General features: G+C 45.4%; 1 protein-coding gene across 7 annotated transcripts in view; it reads left to right on the top strand.

Annotated features, from left to right (window-relative positions):
• NYX (nyctalopin) overlaps window positions 1–17378 on the top strand; it is a 28815-nt gene extending 11437 nt beyond the window's left edge. For all 7 annotated transcript variants that reach the window (XM_077887736.1, XM_077887734.1, XM_077887730.1 and 4 more), the window contains one exon: window positions 15514–17378. In XM_077887736.1, the coding sequence (XP_077743862.1) occupies window positions 15514–16901 (1388 nt within the window). In that variant the 3' untranslated portion in view covers window positions 16902–17378. The remainder of the gene's footprint in view (window positions 1–15513) is intronic.
• The last annotated feature ends 632 nt before the right edge of the window (window positions 17379–18010 follow it).

Raw genomic sequence — 18010 nt, 5'->3', positions numbered from 1 at the left:
GCGGGGTAAATCTGGGACAAAATTGAAACGAATTCTCTGGACAGGAAGGTTGCCCAGAAGTGCCCCTCCACTCCCCTCCACTATGGCAGCCCCTTCAAGGTCTTCCTGCTGTCCACAGCATGATATCCCAACCCCTTGCTTTACAGGGTTCTTCACCAGGGGCTTTCTCTAAACCACAAGTCTTTGGGGAGGGTCGGGGTTTCTGTTTTATTCATCTCCTTGTCTCTAGAGTCTAAGATGTTGGTAGGTGCTTATAAGGACTTGTTTGTTGAATGGGTGAAGCCGTCCAGATTAGAACCATTACAATATCTGATAGAGGTCTTGCATCTAAAAAATCTGTCTATATTTCAAAACCTCTTCAAACTCAGTAAGACAACCCATTAAAACATTTTTTTAATAATGTAATCTCTGTGCCCAATGTAGCACTCACATTCATGACCCCCGGATCAAGAGTTGCATGCTTTTCTGACTGAGCCAGCCGGGCACACCTAAGATAACCCATCTTTAAAAATGGGGAACATGTTTGAATAGCTGTTTCATCAGAGAAGATATACAAATGACTTAGAAGCATGTGAAAAGATGCTCTACCTAATTAGTCATTAGGGAGATGCAAATCAAACCCACAAGGAGGTACCACTTCACACCCACTAGGATGGCTAGCGTCAAAAAGACAATAGCAAGTGTTGGTGTGGATGTGGAGCTATTGAGACGGGTATTTACCGTCTGACCCAGCAATTCCTCTCGTTGGTAGATGCTGAATGGAAACACATGTCCACAACAAGACTTGCCCACAAATCCTTACATCAGCTTTAGTCACAGTAGGTAAAAACTGAAAACAATGCAAAAGTCCAACCCCAGGTGACTGAACACACAAATTGAGGTACATCCATACAATGGAATACTGTTCAGCGATAAAAATGAATGAACAACTGAGGCCTCTGGGTGGTGCAGTCGGTTGAGCATCCAACTCTTGGATTTGGCTCAGGTGATGATCTCAGGGTCAGGAGATCGAGTCCGTCAACGAGTTGCATGCTCAGTGACGAGTCTGTGAAGGTTTCTTTCTCCCTCTCCCTCTGCTCCTCCCTGCGCACTCTCTCTCTAATAAATAAATAAATCTTAAAAAAATGGACAACGGACACTCAGACAACATAGATGACTCTCACAAACATAATGTTGACTGAGAGAGCCACTTGGACTCCATTTACATGAAGTTCTAGAATAGGCAAAATGGATCAATAGTTCAGAAAGCATATCAGTTGTTGTCTGGAGCTGCAGATGGGGAGGGGACCACTGTCAAAGGGACCTGAGGACACTTTCTGGATGGTAGGAATGTTCTAAATCATGATTAGAGTGGTGCTTATGTGGGTGTGTTACATTTGTTATACACTTAAAATGGGTATATTTTATTGTAAGTAAATCATACCTCAGTCAACTTGACTTAAAAGAAGAAGTCTGTAGGGAGAGTGCATCTGCATCCCAAGAGAACAAATCTTTCATGAAAGAAACTCAGGTGCTGTGGAGTGTAGGGCAGTATATGTGTGCCATTCATTGATGTCACAGCATAGATTAGTAGCTCATTTGTTTTGATTGCAGAGTAGAACTCCTTGTATGGGGGCTACTGGTGTGTTCATCATTCATTCCCCTATTGCTGAGCATTTATTTTCAGTTTGGGGCGATTATCAGTATTTAGGCCTTCCTGGGGCCTTGTGTTCTGCTCCACCAGATGGGACAGCTCTCTACCCTAAGATCCACAGGCCTGTGAGGCCATCAGCAGATCACCCTTCCAAACCAGTTTCTCCATCCCTCATGACCCGCATTAATCAGCAGAGCTGAGGGGTGAATCCATGATCCTTTCTTCCTTTATTGTCACAAGAGGTACCTTTGTGTTTTGAGAAGGAAGTTCTGGGATTACAGTGAGGTGAGAGGCCATGGAATGGTCTCCCCCACTGCCTTTCTGATTGCCCCCTCCCATTTCGTTTTGAAAATCCAGCACTGGGGCTTGACCTGAGGAGCCACTGGGATAGCATTTGCCAGGAGTGGGAGGAGAATGACTTCCAGCACCAAAGTGGCTAAATAGATTTTGCTGGAAGCAGAAAATGGACCATATTTTCCCTTGCTATTTTGGTTTTGTGAGGCACAAATTCTTTGAAAACAATGAGGATCAAGAAGCACTTCAGACTCAGTCTGTGGTTGGAAACTCTATGAGTAACTGTTCTCCTTAGCAAACCTCCAGGGGGAAAAGCACATATCCAATAAGTGGAGGCCCTATGAAAGAGAAATTCCTCAGCTGGTCTGCATTAAGACATTATTCTGTGGGGCATCTGAGCCCAGCCTTCCTGCCTCCCTGCAGCTTGGGGGCTGGCCAGCACACCAGACCAGAACACAAAAGCAGGGACCCATTTCTGGTATTTGCCTAGACTCAGGGATACCTTGTAACATTCATCATCATCATTATTATTTTATTTAAGATTTTATTTACTTGAGAGCACAAGTGGAGAGGAAAGGCAGAGGAGGAGGGAGCCTCCTGAGCAGGGAACCCGAGGTGGGACTCGATCCCAGGACCCTGGGATCATGACCTGAGCCGAAGGCAGATACCCAATCCACTGAGCCACCCAGGTGCCCTATTATTCTTTTTATTGAAGTAAAATTCACATAATATAAAATTAACCATGAATCTTTTTTTTTTTTTTGAGAGAGAGAGAGGGAGAGAGGGCAAGCATGTGGTGGGGGGAGAGGCAGAGGGAGAGGGAGAGAGAATCTTAAGCAAGGCTCTGTGCTGAGTGCAGAGCCCGATGTGGGGCTTGAACTCATGATCCTGAGATCATGACCTGAGCTGAGATCAAGAGTTGGACACTTAATTGACTGAGCCACCCAGGCGCCCCAAACTACGAACCATTTTATTTTTAAAATTATTTTTTTAAAAAGATTTTATTTATTTATTTATTCATGAGACAGAGAGAGAGAGAAAGGCAGAGACACAGGCAGAGGGAGAATCAAGCCCCCTGCAGGGAGCCTGATGCGGGACTTGATCTGGGGACTCAGGGATCACGCCCTGAGCTGAAGGCAGACTGAGCCACCCCAGGTGTCCCTTATTTAGCATTTAAAAAAAGATTTTATTTATTTACTTGGAGAGAGAGCAGAAGCAAGGGGAGCAGCAGAGGGAGAGGGAGAAGCAGGCTCCCCACTAAGCAGGGAGCCCGATGTGGGGCTCGATCCCAGGACCCCAGGATTGTGACCTGAGCTGAAGGCAGATGCTTAACTGACTGAGCCACCCAGGCATAATATTTTTGAGGTTCATCCACCTTGTAGTGTGTATCACTACTTCATTCCCTTATTTCTTTAAATATTTGAGAGAGAGAGAGAGAGAGAGAGAGAGAGAGAGAATGAGCGGGAGGAGCAGGAGAGAATCTCAAGCAGACTTTGTGCTGAGCATGGAGCCTGACTTGAGGCCCCATCTCATGACCCTGAGATCACGACCTGAGCCAAAACCAAGGGTCGGTTGCTTAACTGACTGCACCACTCAGGTGCCCCACTACTTCAGAACAGTATTTTACGTTATGGAGAGATCACATTTTGTTTATTCATTCATCGGTTGATGGACATTTGTTTCCCTCTTTGGGCTATTGTGAATAATGCTGCTGTGAACATTCATGCACAAGTATTTATTAGAACACCTACTTTTTTTTAAAAGATTTTATTTATTCATGAGAGACAGAGAGGCAGAGACACAGGCAGAGGGAGAAGCAGGCTCCATGCAGGGAGCCCGATGTGGGACTCGATGCCGGGACTCCAGGATCACGCCCTGCGCTGAAGACAGGCACTCAACCACTGAGCCAACCCGGCGTCCCAGAACACCTACTTTCGATACCTTTGGGTATATACCTAGGAGTGGAATTGCTGGGGCATATGGTAATTCTAGTTTACACCTTGTAATGTTTTATACCACGTGGATAAATCCCATGTTTATAAAGTTGGTCCACCTCGACTGTTGGTTTTTGACTTGGGCTGTGTATTGGAATCATCTGTGGAGTATGATGCTTGGTTCCAGCCCCTGAAGGTTCGGATTTAATTGGAGTAGTGTCCGGTGGAAGCATTGTGAGTGGCTCGGAAGCTCCTCTGGTGATGCTAATGTGCAGCCTAGGTAGAGAACCATTCTAGACTCTTCTTTGCAGTCTACTTGTAATAACTTCACTATTCTCATACTTGGTATCTTTCCACTTTGGGGCAGATCTCCACGTGATCCTTGAAGTATTCGTCTCGGTGAGATTTAATCCTGTGACAACAGTGCCTCATGGAGCCTGCTTTAGCTTTATCCCATGCTTTCACAGCTTTTTCAGGCTTTACAACTCATCCATTCCTTATAATAGTCTGCCTGTTATAGATGAGGAGACTGAGGTGCAGAAAGCTTGGCTGAGGTTAAAGCAAAACAAAACACCCAGAAAAGGAGTATGAGAGCAGGGATGAAAGGCAGTGTCATCAGAGTTTATGAACGAACTAGAGAGGCCATGCCATCAGGATGAGTGTTTCCAAACTGAATGCTCTGGAAAGCCCCGCATGTGTATCCCCAAACTGTGACAGAGGCTGGCTGAACAGAGGCCAGTCCTGAGCCCGGGCCAGGTTGGCTGAATTTCCCATCTTCCTCTCCCAACCATAGGCTGGGAATAAAAGCACTGAAGCCTTTTCAGATTTCCACATGGATCCTTCTCGAAAATCCTGGTGTGTGAACAGAAATTGCTAAGCACTGGACCTTCACGTCTCACAAACTGAGATCTTTATTTTAATTTGGTAAATGTTTTTCTGGCCAAGGTATCCCCATGGAATTTGGCTCTGGACAGCTGAGAGTGGTTTTTGGAATAATCACTGCTGATTCCAGGAGAGGCCCCTTTTCATTTGTGTTTGGAAAAATCAGGGAGGGCCTAAACAAAATTTTTTAAGATTATTTACTTATTTATTTGAGAGAGAGAGAGAGAGAGAGAGAGAGAGCCAGCCAGTAAGCACAAGCAGGGGGAGCAGGAGGGAGAAGGAGAAGCAGGCTCCCTGCTGAGCAGGAAGCCCAATGAGGGTTCATCCCAGGATCCTGAGATCATGACCTAAGTGAAGGTGGACGCTTACCCCACTGAGCCACCCAGGTGCCCCTAAACAAGTGTTGATTACATATTGTATATATTGTGGCAAAGAATAACAAGGAGCTTCCTTTTGGCTTGGGCGCACTGCCTGGTCCTGAATTTGAGTAGCTTTCTCTTTTAAGGTGGAGAGTTCATGAGATTCTTGGGGAAAGGGGGAGTGGCCAGAAGGAGGAGATGGACCGAAAGAGATTAAGGGGACCTGTTTCACTTGGGATGGTGCTTAGGACTCTTGTTGCAAAGCACAGTAAGGTACTGTTGAAGCCAAGAAAGGGTTTATTCAGGGATGTGAAATGTTCCCAGTATTCCTGGTTGGAGGCCCACTGCCCGGAGCAATGCCTAAACCAGGGATCAGGGCAGTTCCAGCAATGGCCCTGAGGCCACCATCACTGATGGACACACCTGGCAGCTCATGGACATCAAGCTGGGTATTGGGTGCCAGAAATTCCACCCCAGGGGCCTGAAAGCCAGATGCCTCTGCCACCATCCTGGCCAGAAAATGGTTTCTCCCTGGCATGCACTTCTGAATCCAAGTGTCCCTGGCGGGTATCTGATTGACAAAGCTAGGTCATGTGCCTGGGCCCTAACTGCAAGGGACGTTAGGAAAGAGAATTTCTGGCTTCTATCTTGAGGAGGCAGGACTTATAATATAGGAAATTCTCCAAGTGTAGAAAGAGTACTTAAAAGGTGCTGGGTAGCCAGAAAAGGTATCAAATGCCCCCACTATCAGAGATGATTTGGTCACAAGGAACAGAAGTCCACTTGTCCACGCAGATGGTTTGAGTGGGTTTCTAAATGGAAATAGGGAAATGTCATAGACACAGCTGTAGCAGGGCCTTCTGGGAACTAGAGAGCTGGCTAGCAACTTCCCATCCTGTTTTTTTTTTTTTTCAACTTCCCATTCTTCTTGATCTCCGTCTCTGTGATCCTCACGTTGGGTTTTGTCCTCTGTCCACAGACCAGCTTCCTCACCTTGCCTTAATTTGTTGTTGTTGTTTTTTAAAGATTATATTTATTTGTTCATGAGAGACACACAGAGAGAGGCAGAGACATAGGCAGAAGAAGAAGTGGGCTCCCTGCAGGGATCCCAAAGCAGGACTCGATCCCAGGACCCCGGGATCACACCCTGAGCCAAAGGCAGTTGCTCAACCACTGAGCCACCCAGGTACCCCTCTCACCTTGCCTTTGACTCCTGCTCCCTTACAACTCTGACCTGCACATGGCTCTGGTACAAACCCTACCCCCAGTGCTGTACTGGTTGATGCTCACACGATCTCACTGCCCATTCCATGTTCACGGTGAGTGTGGGGGTGGCGGCTGTTGAATGAATCGCATTGGCTCTACTTAGGTCAAATGTTTATCCACAGTCCAAACAGCTGGGTCGGGGAGGAGGCAGCAGAGGCCCATGGGGCTCTGACTGGGGTATTTTTTTCTTAGAGGTGGTGGTTGGCAACAGCTGCTGTCCAACCACAGAAAATGAGAGCCAGAAGGGCCCCCAAAGGGCAGGAAGTACAGACCCTTCAGTTTACAGTTAAAGAGACGGAAGCTCAGAGAGACTAGATGTGTCGCGCGGGGAATAGGACAGGATAATGGAAAGACAAAAATCAGAAGCTGGTGTCATTTAATCACCTTGAACCTCAGTTTCCTCCTTCACAAGAAGAAGAGAATAATACCTTGCAGATTGTCATATTAAATGAAAAAAAAATGTAGCAAGCTTAGCTTTGAGCAAACACTAATTAAAAGTGGGTAGTTATAAGAGCAAAAGAAACCCATAAACTTTGATTAATTTGAATGCATGATACATGCTCCTATCACCCAGATAACATTCCTAAACTATATCTTGTAGATATTTGCTGACTTACAGGGTGGAGTCCATCTGCAAGCCTTGTTCTGTTGAGCTCCCAGAGCAACTGCCAGCAGCTCTGTTCTGGGGCTGCATAGAAGTATAATCCTATAGTATGTACTCTTTTGTGTCAAGTTTGTTTGGCTCAACATGATGTTTTTTTGTTGTTTGTATCAATAGTTTATTCCTTTTTAGTTCTCTACTGTTGAGTAATTTCTAATTTTTATCTATTATGAATAAGCCACTATGAGCATTCTTGTACATGTGGACCTATCTTTTGTTTCTCTTGGGTAAATACCTAGGAGTGGAATTGCTGAGTCATAGGGTAGACATATGTTTAGCTTTAATAGACACTGCCAAAGTTTTGCAAACTTATTGAACTATTTTCTACTCCCACCAACAATGTAAGAGAATCCAGTTGGTCTATATCTCTGCCAACATTTGGAATTGTCAGTCTTTTGAACTATAGCCATTCTAGTGGGTGTTTAGGGAAATCTCATTGTGGTTTTAATTGGCAATTCCCTAATGGCCAATGATGTCATTGAGCACCTTTTTATGTGCTTAATGGCTGCTTAATATATTCTTTTGTGAAGTGTTCAAGTCTTTTTTTTTTAAAGATTTTATTTATTTATTCATGAGATACACACAGAGAGAGAGAGAGAGGCAGAGACACAGGCAGAGGGAGAAGCAGGCTCCACGCAGGGAGCCCAATGTGGGACTCGATCCCAGGACTCCAGGATCATGCCCTGGGCCAAAGGCAGGCTCTAAACCGCTGAGCCACCCAGGGATCCCCAGTGTTCAAGTCTTTTACCGATTTTTATTTAGTTGTCTTTTCGTTATTCGTTTCTAGTTGTTTCTTTTTTCTTTTTTTTTAGGACTTTATTTATTCATGAGAGCCACAGAGAGAGAGAGGCATAGACATAGAGGGAGAGAAGCAAGCTCCATGCAGGGAACCCGATGTGGGACTTGTTCCTGGGACCCCAGGATCATACCCTGGGCTGAAGGCAGGCGCTAAACCGCTAAGCCACCCAGGCGTCCCCATTTCTAGTTGTTTTTATATTCTGTATGTAAGTCATATACACATATATGTGTATTACTTATGTGTATTACACATGACTTTTTAAAATATTTATTTTTTAAAGATTTTATGTATTTATTCATGAGTGACATAGAAAGAGAGAGGCAGAGACACAGGCAGAGGGAGAAGCAGGCTCCATGCAGGGAGCCTGATGTGGGACTCCATCCTGGAACTCTGGGATCACACCCTGAGCCAAAGGCAGACGCTCGACCACTGAGCCAACCAGGAGTCCCAATAGGATGCAATTCTAATTTGCATTTCCCTAACAACTAATGATGTTGACTATATCTTTATATGTTTATTTGCCTTCTGTATATCTTTTTTTGGTCAAGTGTTTCTTCACATATTTTACCCATTTATTAATTGTTTGTTTTCTTATTGAGTTTTGAGAGTTCTTTATATATTTTGGATACAAGTCCTTTATGAGATATATACAGAGAAAATATACAGCAATTTTCTCCCAGTCTGTGGCCTGTCTTTTCATTCTCTCTTTTTAAAAGATTTATTTATTTTAAAAAGAGAGAGAGCGAGCATGTACGTGCATGCTTGAGTGAGTAGGGGAAAAGGATGAAAGAGTCCTGATTCTCTGAGTGTGGAGCTCAATGCAAAGCTTGATCCCAGGACCCTGACCCGGGCTCAAATCAAGAGTTGGATGCTTAACCAACTGAGCCACCCTGGCACCTCTCTTTTCATTCTTTTAACAGTGTCTTTCAAAGAGCAGACTTTTTGTCTTTTTTAAAAAAAATTATTATTTTTTTATTGAAGTTTGATTTGCCAACATATAGTATACCACCCAGTGCTCATCCCATCAAGTGCCCTCCTCAGTGCCTGTCACCCAGTTACCCCCTCCCCTTCCACAACCCTTTGTTTCTTATATTCCTTGTATGAGTGAAACCATATGATGTTTGTCCTTCTCTGATTGACTTACTTCACTCAGCATAATACCCTCCAGTTCTATCCACGTTGAAGCAAATTGTGGGTATTTGTCCTTTCTAAAAGTTTTAAAAAATTTTTTATTTAGTTATTCATGAGAGACACAGAAAGGGAGAGAGGCAGAGACACAGGCAGAGGGAGAACCAGGTTCCTTGCAGGGAGCCCGATGTGTGACTCGATCCTGGGACTCCAGGATCATGCCCTGAGCCAAAGTCAGACACTCAACCGCTGAGCCACTGAGGCGTCCCAGTATTTGTCCTTTCTAATGGCTGAGTAATATTCCATTGTATGTATATAGACCACATCTTCTTTATCCATTCATCTGTCGAAGGACATTGAGGCTCCTTCCACAGTTTGGCTACTGTGGACCTTCCTGCTATAAACATTGGGGTGCAGGTGTCCCGGCATTTCACTACATCTGTGTCTTTGGGATAAATACCTAGTAATGCAATTGCTGGGTCGTAGCATAGCAAAAAGCAGACTTTTTTTTTTAATTTTGATAAAGTCCAAGTTGTTACTTTCTTCTTTTATGTTTTTTTCTTTTTGGTTCTAAGAAGTCTTTGCTTACCACTAGGTCACAAAAGATACTCTCTTGTCTTCAAGAAGCTTTATAGTTCTAGCTTTTTCATTTAGGTCTCTGGTCCACCTAAAATGAATTTTTGTGTATAGTGTAAGATAGATGTCAAGAATCTTTTTTTTATTTTCTAGGGATTGCAATATGCATCTTTAATTTATCACAGTCTGCCATTAATTAATTCATGTATAATGTAAGATCCTTATAAGAGTACAGTTTACCTCCCTTCTTATCCTTTATGCTGTTGTTGTCATATCTGTTAGTTACATATGTTAAAACCTCCACAATGCATTGTTATTTTGGCTTTAAACAGTCACTTACCTGTTAAGCAATTAAGGTAAGAAAAGAGTAGTCTTTTATATTTAGTGACATATTTACCATTTCCGTTGCTCTTCATTCCTTTCCGTAGACCTGATTTTCATCTAGTTATCATCCCTTCAGGCTAAAGAATGTCTTCATTTCTTGTCATGTGGAAGATCTGCTAGAGATGAATTTTCTCATATTTTTTACCCTGAAATAAATAAAATAGATAACTCTATTTTATTTCATTTCTAAAGATATTTTCATTGGATATAGAATTCTAGGTTGCCAGATTTGCTCTTTCCCCAGCACTTTATTTATTTTTATTTTTATTTTTATTTAAGTAATCTCCACACCCAATATGGGGCATGAACTCACGACCCCGAGATCAAACCACGTACTCTACCCACTGAGCCAGCTAGGCACCCCTTTTCCAGTACTTTAAAATAGATAATTCTTGGGGTACCTGGCTGCTCACTTCGTAGAGCATGTGACTCTTGATCTCAGGGTTGTGATTTCAAGCCCTACGTTGGGTGTAGAGTTTACTTAAAATAATTTTTTTTAAGATTTTATTTATTTATTCATGAGAGACACAGAGAGAGAGGCAGAGACATAGGTAGAGGGAGAAGTAGGTTCCCTGTGGGGAGCCCAATGCAGGACTCGATCCTAGGACCCAGGATCATGCCCTGAGCCAAAGGCAGACAGATGCTCAACCACTGAGCCACTGAGCTCAGATGCTGAACCACTGAGCTCAACCACAGATGCTCAATTTTTAAATTAAAAAAATTTAAAAAAATTTTTAAGGTATAACTTATCTTAGGGCCTATGTGCTTTCTGATAAGAAGTCCATCATCATTTTTGTTGTGTACTCTATATAATGTCTTTTTTCTTTGGATGCTTTAAGGAATTTTCTTTCTTTGGTTTTCAACAGTTTGACTATGATACGTCTAAAAGAAGTATATTTGTGTGTATGTGAGATATTAGTTGGGATTTCCTGGGCTTCTTGGTTTTAATCAAATTTTGGAAATTGTCTTCAATTATTTTTCTGCCATATTCTCTCTCTTTTCTCCTCTGGGACTCCAAATACATGCATGTTAGTCTAATTGCTTGGTATTATCCCACAGAGCATTGAAGTTCTAATCATAATTTTTCCAGTCTTTTCTTTCTGTGCTTCTGTAATTTCTATTGACCTCTTTTCAAGTTCATGAAATCTTTTCTTCTGCTGTGTCTAATCTGTTTTTCTTATTCAATGATTATTTTTAATTTCAAATATTATGGGGTGCCTGGGTGGCTCAGTTGGTTGGGTGTCCAACTCTTGATTTCAGATCAGGTTGTGATCTCAGGGTTGTGGGATGGAGCCCTGCATTGGGCTCTGTGCTTGGCAGGGAGTCTGCTTGAGAATTCTCTCTCTCTTTTTCTCTCTCCTTATCCCCTTCCCCACTGTGCTGTCTCTAAAATAAATAAATGAATCTTAAAAAACTTCAAATATTGTATTATTTTAGTACTAAGATTCCCATTGGGCTCATTTTTAGTTTTCATCTCTTCTAAAATTCAAATTCCCTATATCTTCACCCATTATATCCATATTTTCCTGTAAATTTCTTAACATATTTATAATTAATCCTTGTTTGGTAATTCCAACATCTGGGCAGTCTTTGGGTCTACTTCTGCTAACTACTTCTTTTTTCCTTTTGGTAAGTGTAATGTTTTGCTACTTTACTATCTAGTATTATTTGTATACAAGATGTGAGAGATAGTAGTTAAAAAGAATTCTAGATTCTGTATCTTCCTTTGAAGAGTATTGAGTTTTGTATGGCATTCACTTTACTGGCAGGTCACCTTCATACTGGGGAGGCTTAGTTTTAGGCTTTGTTACAGTAGGCCTAGTTCAGTTTTGCCCTTTGTCCTGGGAAATGGTCTTCACTCCTAAGGTGTGGCCCTCTGGGGTTTCAGTGGAAAGCCTGAGGTATTTTACAAGCCCTTCTAACTTGGTGGACCTTGAACTCTTAATCTGTCTCCCATTACTGGGAAATTGTTGAAATCTTTGGTTTGCTCTTTTGGTGTTCAGTTCTTGGCTCTTTGGAGTCACCCCACATATATGCACTTTAGGACTCAAATAAGGATATAAGGAGAGTATGTATGCCAATTTTGTGGCTCCTTCTTTTCCATGTTTTTCCTCCTCAATTTCCAGCCACCGTGGCAGCTATAATACTCTGACTTCTAAATTGTCAGCCTGATAAGACTCTTGCTTTCTGCTTGAGCTCATTTCCTGTCTGCAGAGGGAACTTGGAAATGCCCTAAGAGGAAAAGCCAGTTTTCTTTTCATTTTCATTTTTAAAATTTATTTTAAAAATTCCAGTATAGTTAACACACAGTGTTATTCAGGTATAAGGAAAAGTCAGATAAATGTGGCTTCATCTAGTTTGCCTCTCTTAGTTTTTTTTAATTAATTTTTTTAGAAGGGGGGGTAGAGGGAGCGGGGGATAGAGAATCTTAAGCAAGCTCCATACCCAGCACAGAGCCTGACACGGGGGCTCAATCTCACAGCTCTGAGATCATGACCTGAGCTAAAATTAAAAAATCAAGAGGTAGACGCTTAACCACCCGAGCCACCCAGGCACCCTAGCTTCTCTTCTCTTAAGGGTTGTATCTACTCTGGTTGCCTGTTTAGGTTGCTCTCCAGTGCCTTCAAACACTTTTTCTTTAAATATTTTTTCAGGGATCCCTGGGTGGCGCAGCGGTTTGGCGCCTGCCTTTGGCCCAGGGCACGATCCTGAAGACCCGGGATCGAATCCCACGTCGGGCTCCCAGTGCATGGAGCCTGCTTCTCCCTCTGCCTATGTCTCTGCCTCTCTCTCTCTCTCTGTGTGACTATCATAAATAAATAAAAAATTAAAAAAAAAATAAATATTTTTTCAGAGTTTACACTAGCTATCAGCAGGAATGTTAGTCTGATACAAGCTACTCTGCCATTATTACAAGCAGAACTCACCCAAATATGTTATTATTTTGTAAAAATAATGTTTTAGTGTCCTGCTTTTCTGAATCATTAGGCATGTACATAGTCTTCATATTGGGTAAACCAATACTGGATTTTGGTTGTCTGTTCTGAGAATTTACTTGATTTAACTTAAATTTCATTAAGCAATCCAGTTAAGTAGTAATTCCTAATGGCTATTAAAGTTTCAGAGGTTGAAAATAGGTCTCTAGGGGCACCTGGGTGGCTCAGTGGTTAAGCATCTGCCTTTGGCTCAGGTTGTGGTCCCAGAGTCCTGGGATTGAGTCCCACATCAGGCTCCCTGCATGGAGCCTGCTTCTCCCTCTGCCTGTGTCTCTGCCTCTCTCTCTCTGTGTCTCTCATGAATAAATAAGTAAAATCTTAAAAAAAAAAAAGAAAATAGGTCTCTAATAGTGGCAACATCTTGAGTGTTTAACATTTAAAATAAATCTTAATCTATTTTCTGAAATAAGGAATACCTTCACATGGTTCAACATTTAAAAGACAAAGAGGATACAAAATTAAAAGCTTCATTCCCACCCCTGTTGCATGTATTTTAGAAAAATTGGCAGCTCCATTTTATTGACTAATCCCTGTCATAAACCTTGGAATTCCTTGATAAAGAGGTTTTTTAAAAATGTTTTTTGTGTTTGTTTTAATAAATGACATCCTCCAGGAGGAATCATTACAGAGGAAAGCATTGATTCCATTTAATTTTGCAAACATTTTGTGTGCCCAGAACAATGTGAGCTATTGTGAAGTAGAAACATGAGTCATGTGGTTGAGAGTGCACTTCTCTTAATTAGAAAGAAGAGAGTAGAATGAAAGACTATTTGTAAGGAAATCTGATGCCTTCTACTTGACCTAGTTGGAAGAGTTGATAGAAAAAGGTCCCACCCTTGTCCAGCTGATGCCTGGAGTTAAGGTTATATCTTTGGCTCTGTCTCTCTAAAAGGGTGTCTCTCTAGCCCAACTGCTGCCCTGTTTACAGTTAAGCTCAGCACAGGGTGCAAGAACCTTTCTGGAAGCTACGCATCTAGTTTACGCATCTAGTTTACGGTTCTTAGGAAGAGGGAAGAGCCAAGTCAAGCCTCTGTAACATCAGAATGTTGAACTAGCTACAGTTCACAACAGAAGCGTTGCTCAAAGGGCTGAGTGTTCTCTGCCAAGTCTGAGAGAGCTGAACCCCTTCCTAGCAGCTGAAAAAACATGGAATGTCCACAACAACTGTACGCAAGACACTGGAAGCAGAACAAAGCCACAGAGGCAGCAGCAAGCATATTCTGCACACTCCTTGTGTGGCCACGCCTTCAGGTTCGGACAAGGGCTTCCACTGGCAAGGCAGGGTAATATGTACACAGTGGGACTGACTGAATGGTAGGTCAGGGATGTTTGCTAGGATTTGGGAGTACTGCTGAGGAGGGCTAGAAATTATGAGTATCAGTGGTCAGGTTTACATGTGGGTACCTTTGTTCCTCTGCAGGAATTTCAGATTGAGCACACTCCACCTGCGAGCTGCTCCTGGCCAGAAAATAAAACTTGTGCATCTTCCATGCTGCCTTTTCCATTGGAACTCAAGATGGGGCTTGTGACCTCTGGCTACCATTCTGTTTTGCTGCATGTGGCAAGCCTACTGGAGGGCTTTTGAAGTCTTTATCTGATTCTCCATTCAAATACTCAGAACAAAATTAATTTATAAGCACCATTCTTTCCCGTGAGAGCAAGGGCTGGTGGATGATAATTAACTCCACAGTGTCCACAATTATTTTTTTGAGATGTGTAAGAAGGTCATTGTTAGTTTATTTAGAATGCTCCTTATGGCTTAAATTTAGTGATTGTTAAAAAAAAAAAAAAGATTGACAGGCTTTTCTTTCTTTCCCAACCTCCTGTTTCCTAATTCTTTTTGATGAGGCTTAATTTCCTCAGTGCGTGTGTGTGTGTGTGTGTGTGTTTCAGGAATTGAATTCTTATGGTGGGAGGGACTAGAGCAGCATCAATAAAAATATAACGCATGCCACATATGTTTAAATTTTCTAAGTAGTCCCATTAAAAATGTAAAAAGAAACAGCTGACATTAATTTTAATATTGTAGTTAATCCAAGATATCTAAATACCATTTCAACATGCAATCGATATAAGAACTATTGATAATTTATCCTTTTTTTTTTTTTGTACTAAGTCTTTGGTATTTTACATTCCCAGCACATCTCAATTCTGGCTAGCCACATTCCAAATGGACAGTGGCCACATGTGGCTAGTGAGTACGGTATTGGGCAGTACAGGACTAAAGCACAGGCCACGGTGATGCCCTCCAGGTCCCCCTATGCATGCAATGAACCCTCTAGGCCAAATTCTAGGAGAGCACCAAGTGACATCATAAGCAAGAGAGTGTTTAGAATTGGCTCACATGCCCGAATCCCAGCCGGGGTTTGCCGATGAAGGTAACTGGAAAGCAAAGGGGAGGGCTGCGTGGGTGGGAACCTCCGTGTGCCTTAAGGTCTGGGAGCCGGAAGGAGGCCACTCGGGGGGCGCGCTTATGCAGGAGGTATGGGAACTTGGTGGAGGGCCGAATCCTGCCTCATGGGCAGGTAGGACTTTACTGGGGCGACGCTCAGGCTGACGGTTGTTCCTTCTATTTCTTCCCTCGCCCTTCCCACCTCCCAGCGGTGGTCTTCGGTGCCTGGGCCGAGGAGGCCTGCACGCGCACCTGCCCCACCGCCTGCGCCTGCAGCAGCACGGAGCGCGGCTGCTCTGTGCGCTGTGACCGCGCCGGCCTCCTGCGGGTGCCGGCTGAGTTTCCGTGCGAGGCGGCCTCCATCGACCTGGACCGGAACGGCCTGCGCTTCCTGGGCGAGCGGGCCTTTGGCACGCTGCCGTCGCTACGCCGCCTGTCGCTGCGCCACAACAACCTGTCCTTCATCACGCCCGGCGCCTTCAAGGGCCTGCCACGCCTGGCCGAGCTGCGCCTGGCGCACAACGGCGAGCTGCGCTACCTGCACGCTCGCACCTTCGCCGCTCTCGGCCGCCTCCGCCGCCTCGACCTGGCCTCCTGCCGCCTCTTCACCGTGCCCGAGCGCCTCCTGGCCGAGCTGCCGGCCCTGCGCGAGCTCGCCGCCTTCGACAACCTTTTCCGCCGCGTGCCCGGCGCGCTGCGCGGGCTGGCCAACCTGACGCATGCGCACCTGGAGCACAGCCGCATCGAGGCGGTGGCCTCCAGCTCGCTGCTGGGCATGAGGCGCCTGCGCTCTCTCAGCCTGCAGGCCAACCGCGTCCGCGCGGTGCACGCAGGCGCCTTCCGCGACTGCGGCGCCCTGGAGCACCTGCTGCTTAACGACAACCTGCTGGCCGAGCTGCCCGCCGAAGCCTTTCTAGGCCTGCGCCGCCTGCGCACGCTCAACTTGGGCGGCAACGCGCTGGGGCTCGTGGCGCGCGCCTGGTTCGCCGACATGGCGGAGCTTGAGCTGCTTTACCTGGACCGCAACAGCATCGCCTTCGTGGAGGAGGGCGCCTTCCAGAACCTCTCGGGCCTCCTCGCCCTGCACCTCAATGGCAACCAACTCACTGTGCTGGCCTGGGCCGCCTTCCAGCCTGGCTTCTTCCTGGGCCGCCTCTTTCTCTTCCGCAACCCGTGGCGCTGTGACTGCCGCCTGGAGTGGCTGCGCGACTGGATGGAGAGCTCCGGGCGTGTGGCCGACGTGCCGTGCGCCGCCCCGGGCTCCGTGGCCGGCCTGGACCTCAGCCAGGTGGCCTTCGGGCGCTCTTCCGATGGCCTCTGTGTGGACCCGGAGGAGCTGAACTTCACCGCATCCAGCCCAGGCCCGTCCCCAGAGCCAGCGGCCACCACCGTGAGTAGGTTCAGCAGCCTCCTCTCCAAGCTGCTGGCCCCGAGGGTCCCGGTGGAGGAGGTGGCCAACACCACCGAGGGGCCGCTCAACACCGCCCTGTCCGACAGCCTTCCCTCCAGTGGGCTGGTTGTCTCTGGCCACGACACCCGGTTTCTCCTCAGCTCTGGCTTCCTGCTCAGCGTGGTGTTCGTCCTAAGCATGGACTAACCTTGCCTCACTGGGGTAGCCCAGATGGCCTTGGCCAGTGGGGGAAGGTTTAGCTAACTGGGCTTGAGGGTATTTGTGGTGGGGGGAGAGGGGAACAGGACGGGGGGCAGGTGTTGATGGAAGGGACAGTTTACTTTCAGATATGGCTCTAGGAAGAGGAGAACCCGGGGAAATGCCACGCGGGGGATGGGGTGGAGGTGGGAAGAGGAATGGATTTCCGCTCATGTCACATGAGCATCAATTGGAGAAGACAAGCAAGAGTGAACATGGGCCCTCCCGTGAGAAAATTAGGAATTGGAACCTCCTAGGGCTACAGGGCTCTCCCCCCATCCTCCAGGAAACAGGGACTGCAGTGCCTGAATTAGACTGTGCCAGTTTTCCTGGTGGGACAGCCCATTAAGCCCGGTCCCTTTGTTTTCCACTATAGTTACCCTCCTCCTCCCGCAGGGGAAGGGGACACTAGAGTCCAGGAAGATGGAGAGAGAAGGAGAAGAGAAGGAGAGAGAAAGGCGATGTGAGAAGGAACTTAGACCCAAGGGGTTGGTGGTGGTTCCAGGGGTATGGAATGTGTTAGGAGACATTGAAAATAGAAGTCTCTTTCCCTTACTCTACAGTTATTCGGAGGGGAGGCTTTAGCCACAAAGCAGCTTTAGGGCAGGGAAGGGGGGGAAGAAGAGGGAGGGGGTTTCTATGTACAAAAAAAGTGTGTAAAATCCCAAGATTTAAAAAAAAAGTTAAGTTTCTGTACTGCAGGAATTTTTTTTAGAGTCTTTCATATGCAAACATGGATTGTGAATCTCCATGGAGGCCACAAAATCCTTTATTCTTAGGTTTTGTGGGAAGTGTTCGGAAGGCAGAAATGCTGTTAGCAGGGCAGGGAGTCTCCAGCCTGGATGATCCTGTTAGATGTGGAAATTATTCTGGGCCGCGCACCTTGGGGCTAATGTCCAGGAGGCAAGGAGGCAGCCAGTAGCTGGGAAGGAGGCCGGAAGAGATTTCCCAGGGTGGGAGTTGGCCAACTGGAAGCCCCCAGGCCTGAGTGGCAAATTCCATATGTCTGCTAAATACTTGTTCAGGCAGTTCTCCACACACAAGTAACGATGACTGCA

This window comes from Canis aureus, chromosome X (assembly GCF_053574225.1).
Source record: "Canis aureus isolate CA01 chromosome X, VMU_Caureus_v.1.0, whole genome shotgun sequence".
Classification (NCBI taxonomy): Eukaryota; Metazoa; Chordata; class Mammalia; order Carnivora; family Canidae; genus Canis; species Canis aureus.
This window is presented reverse-complemented; position numbering and strand designations above follow the sequence as displayed.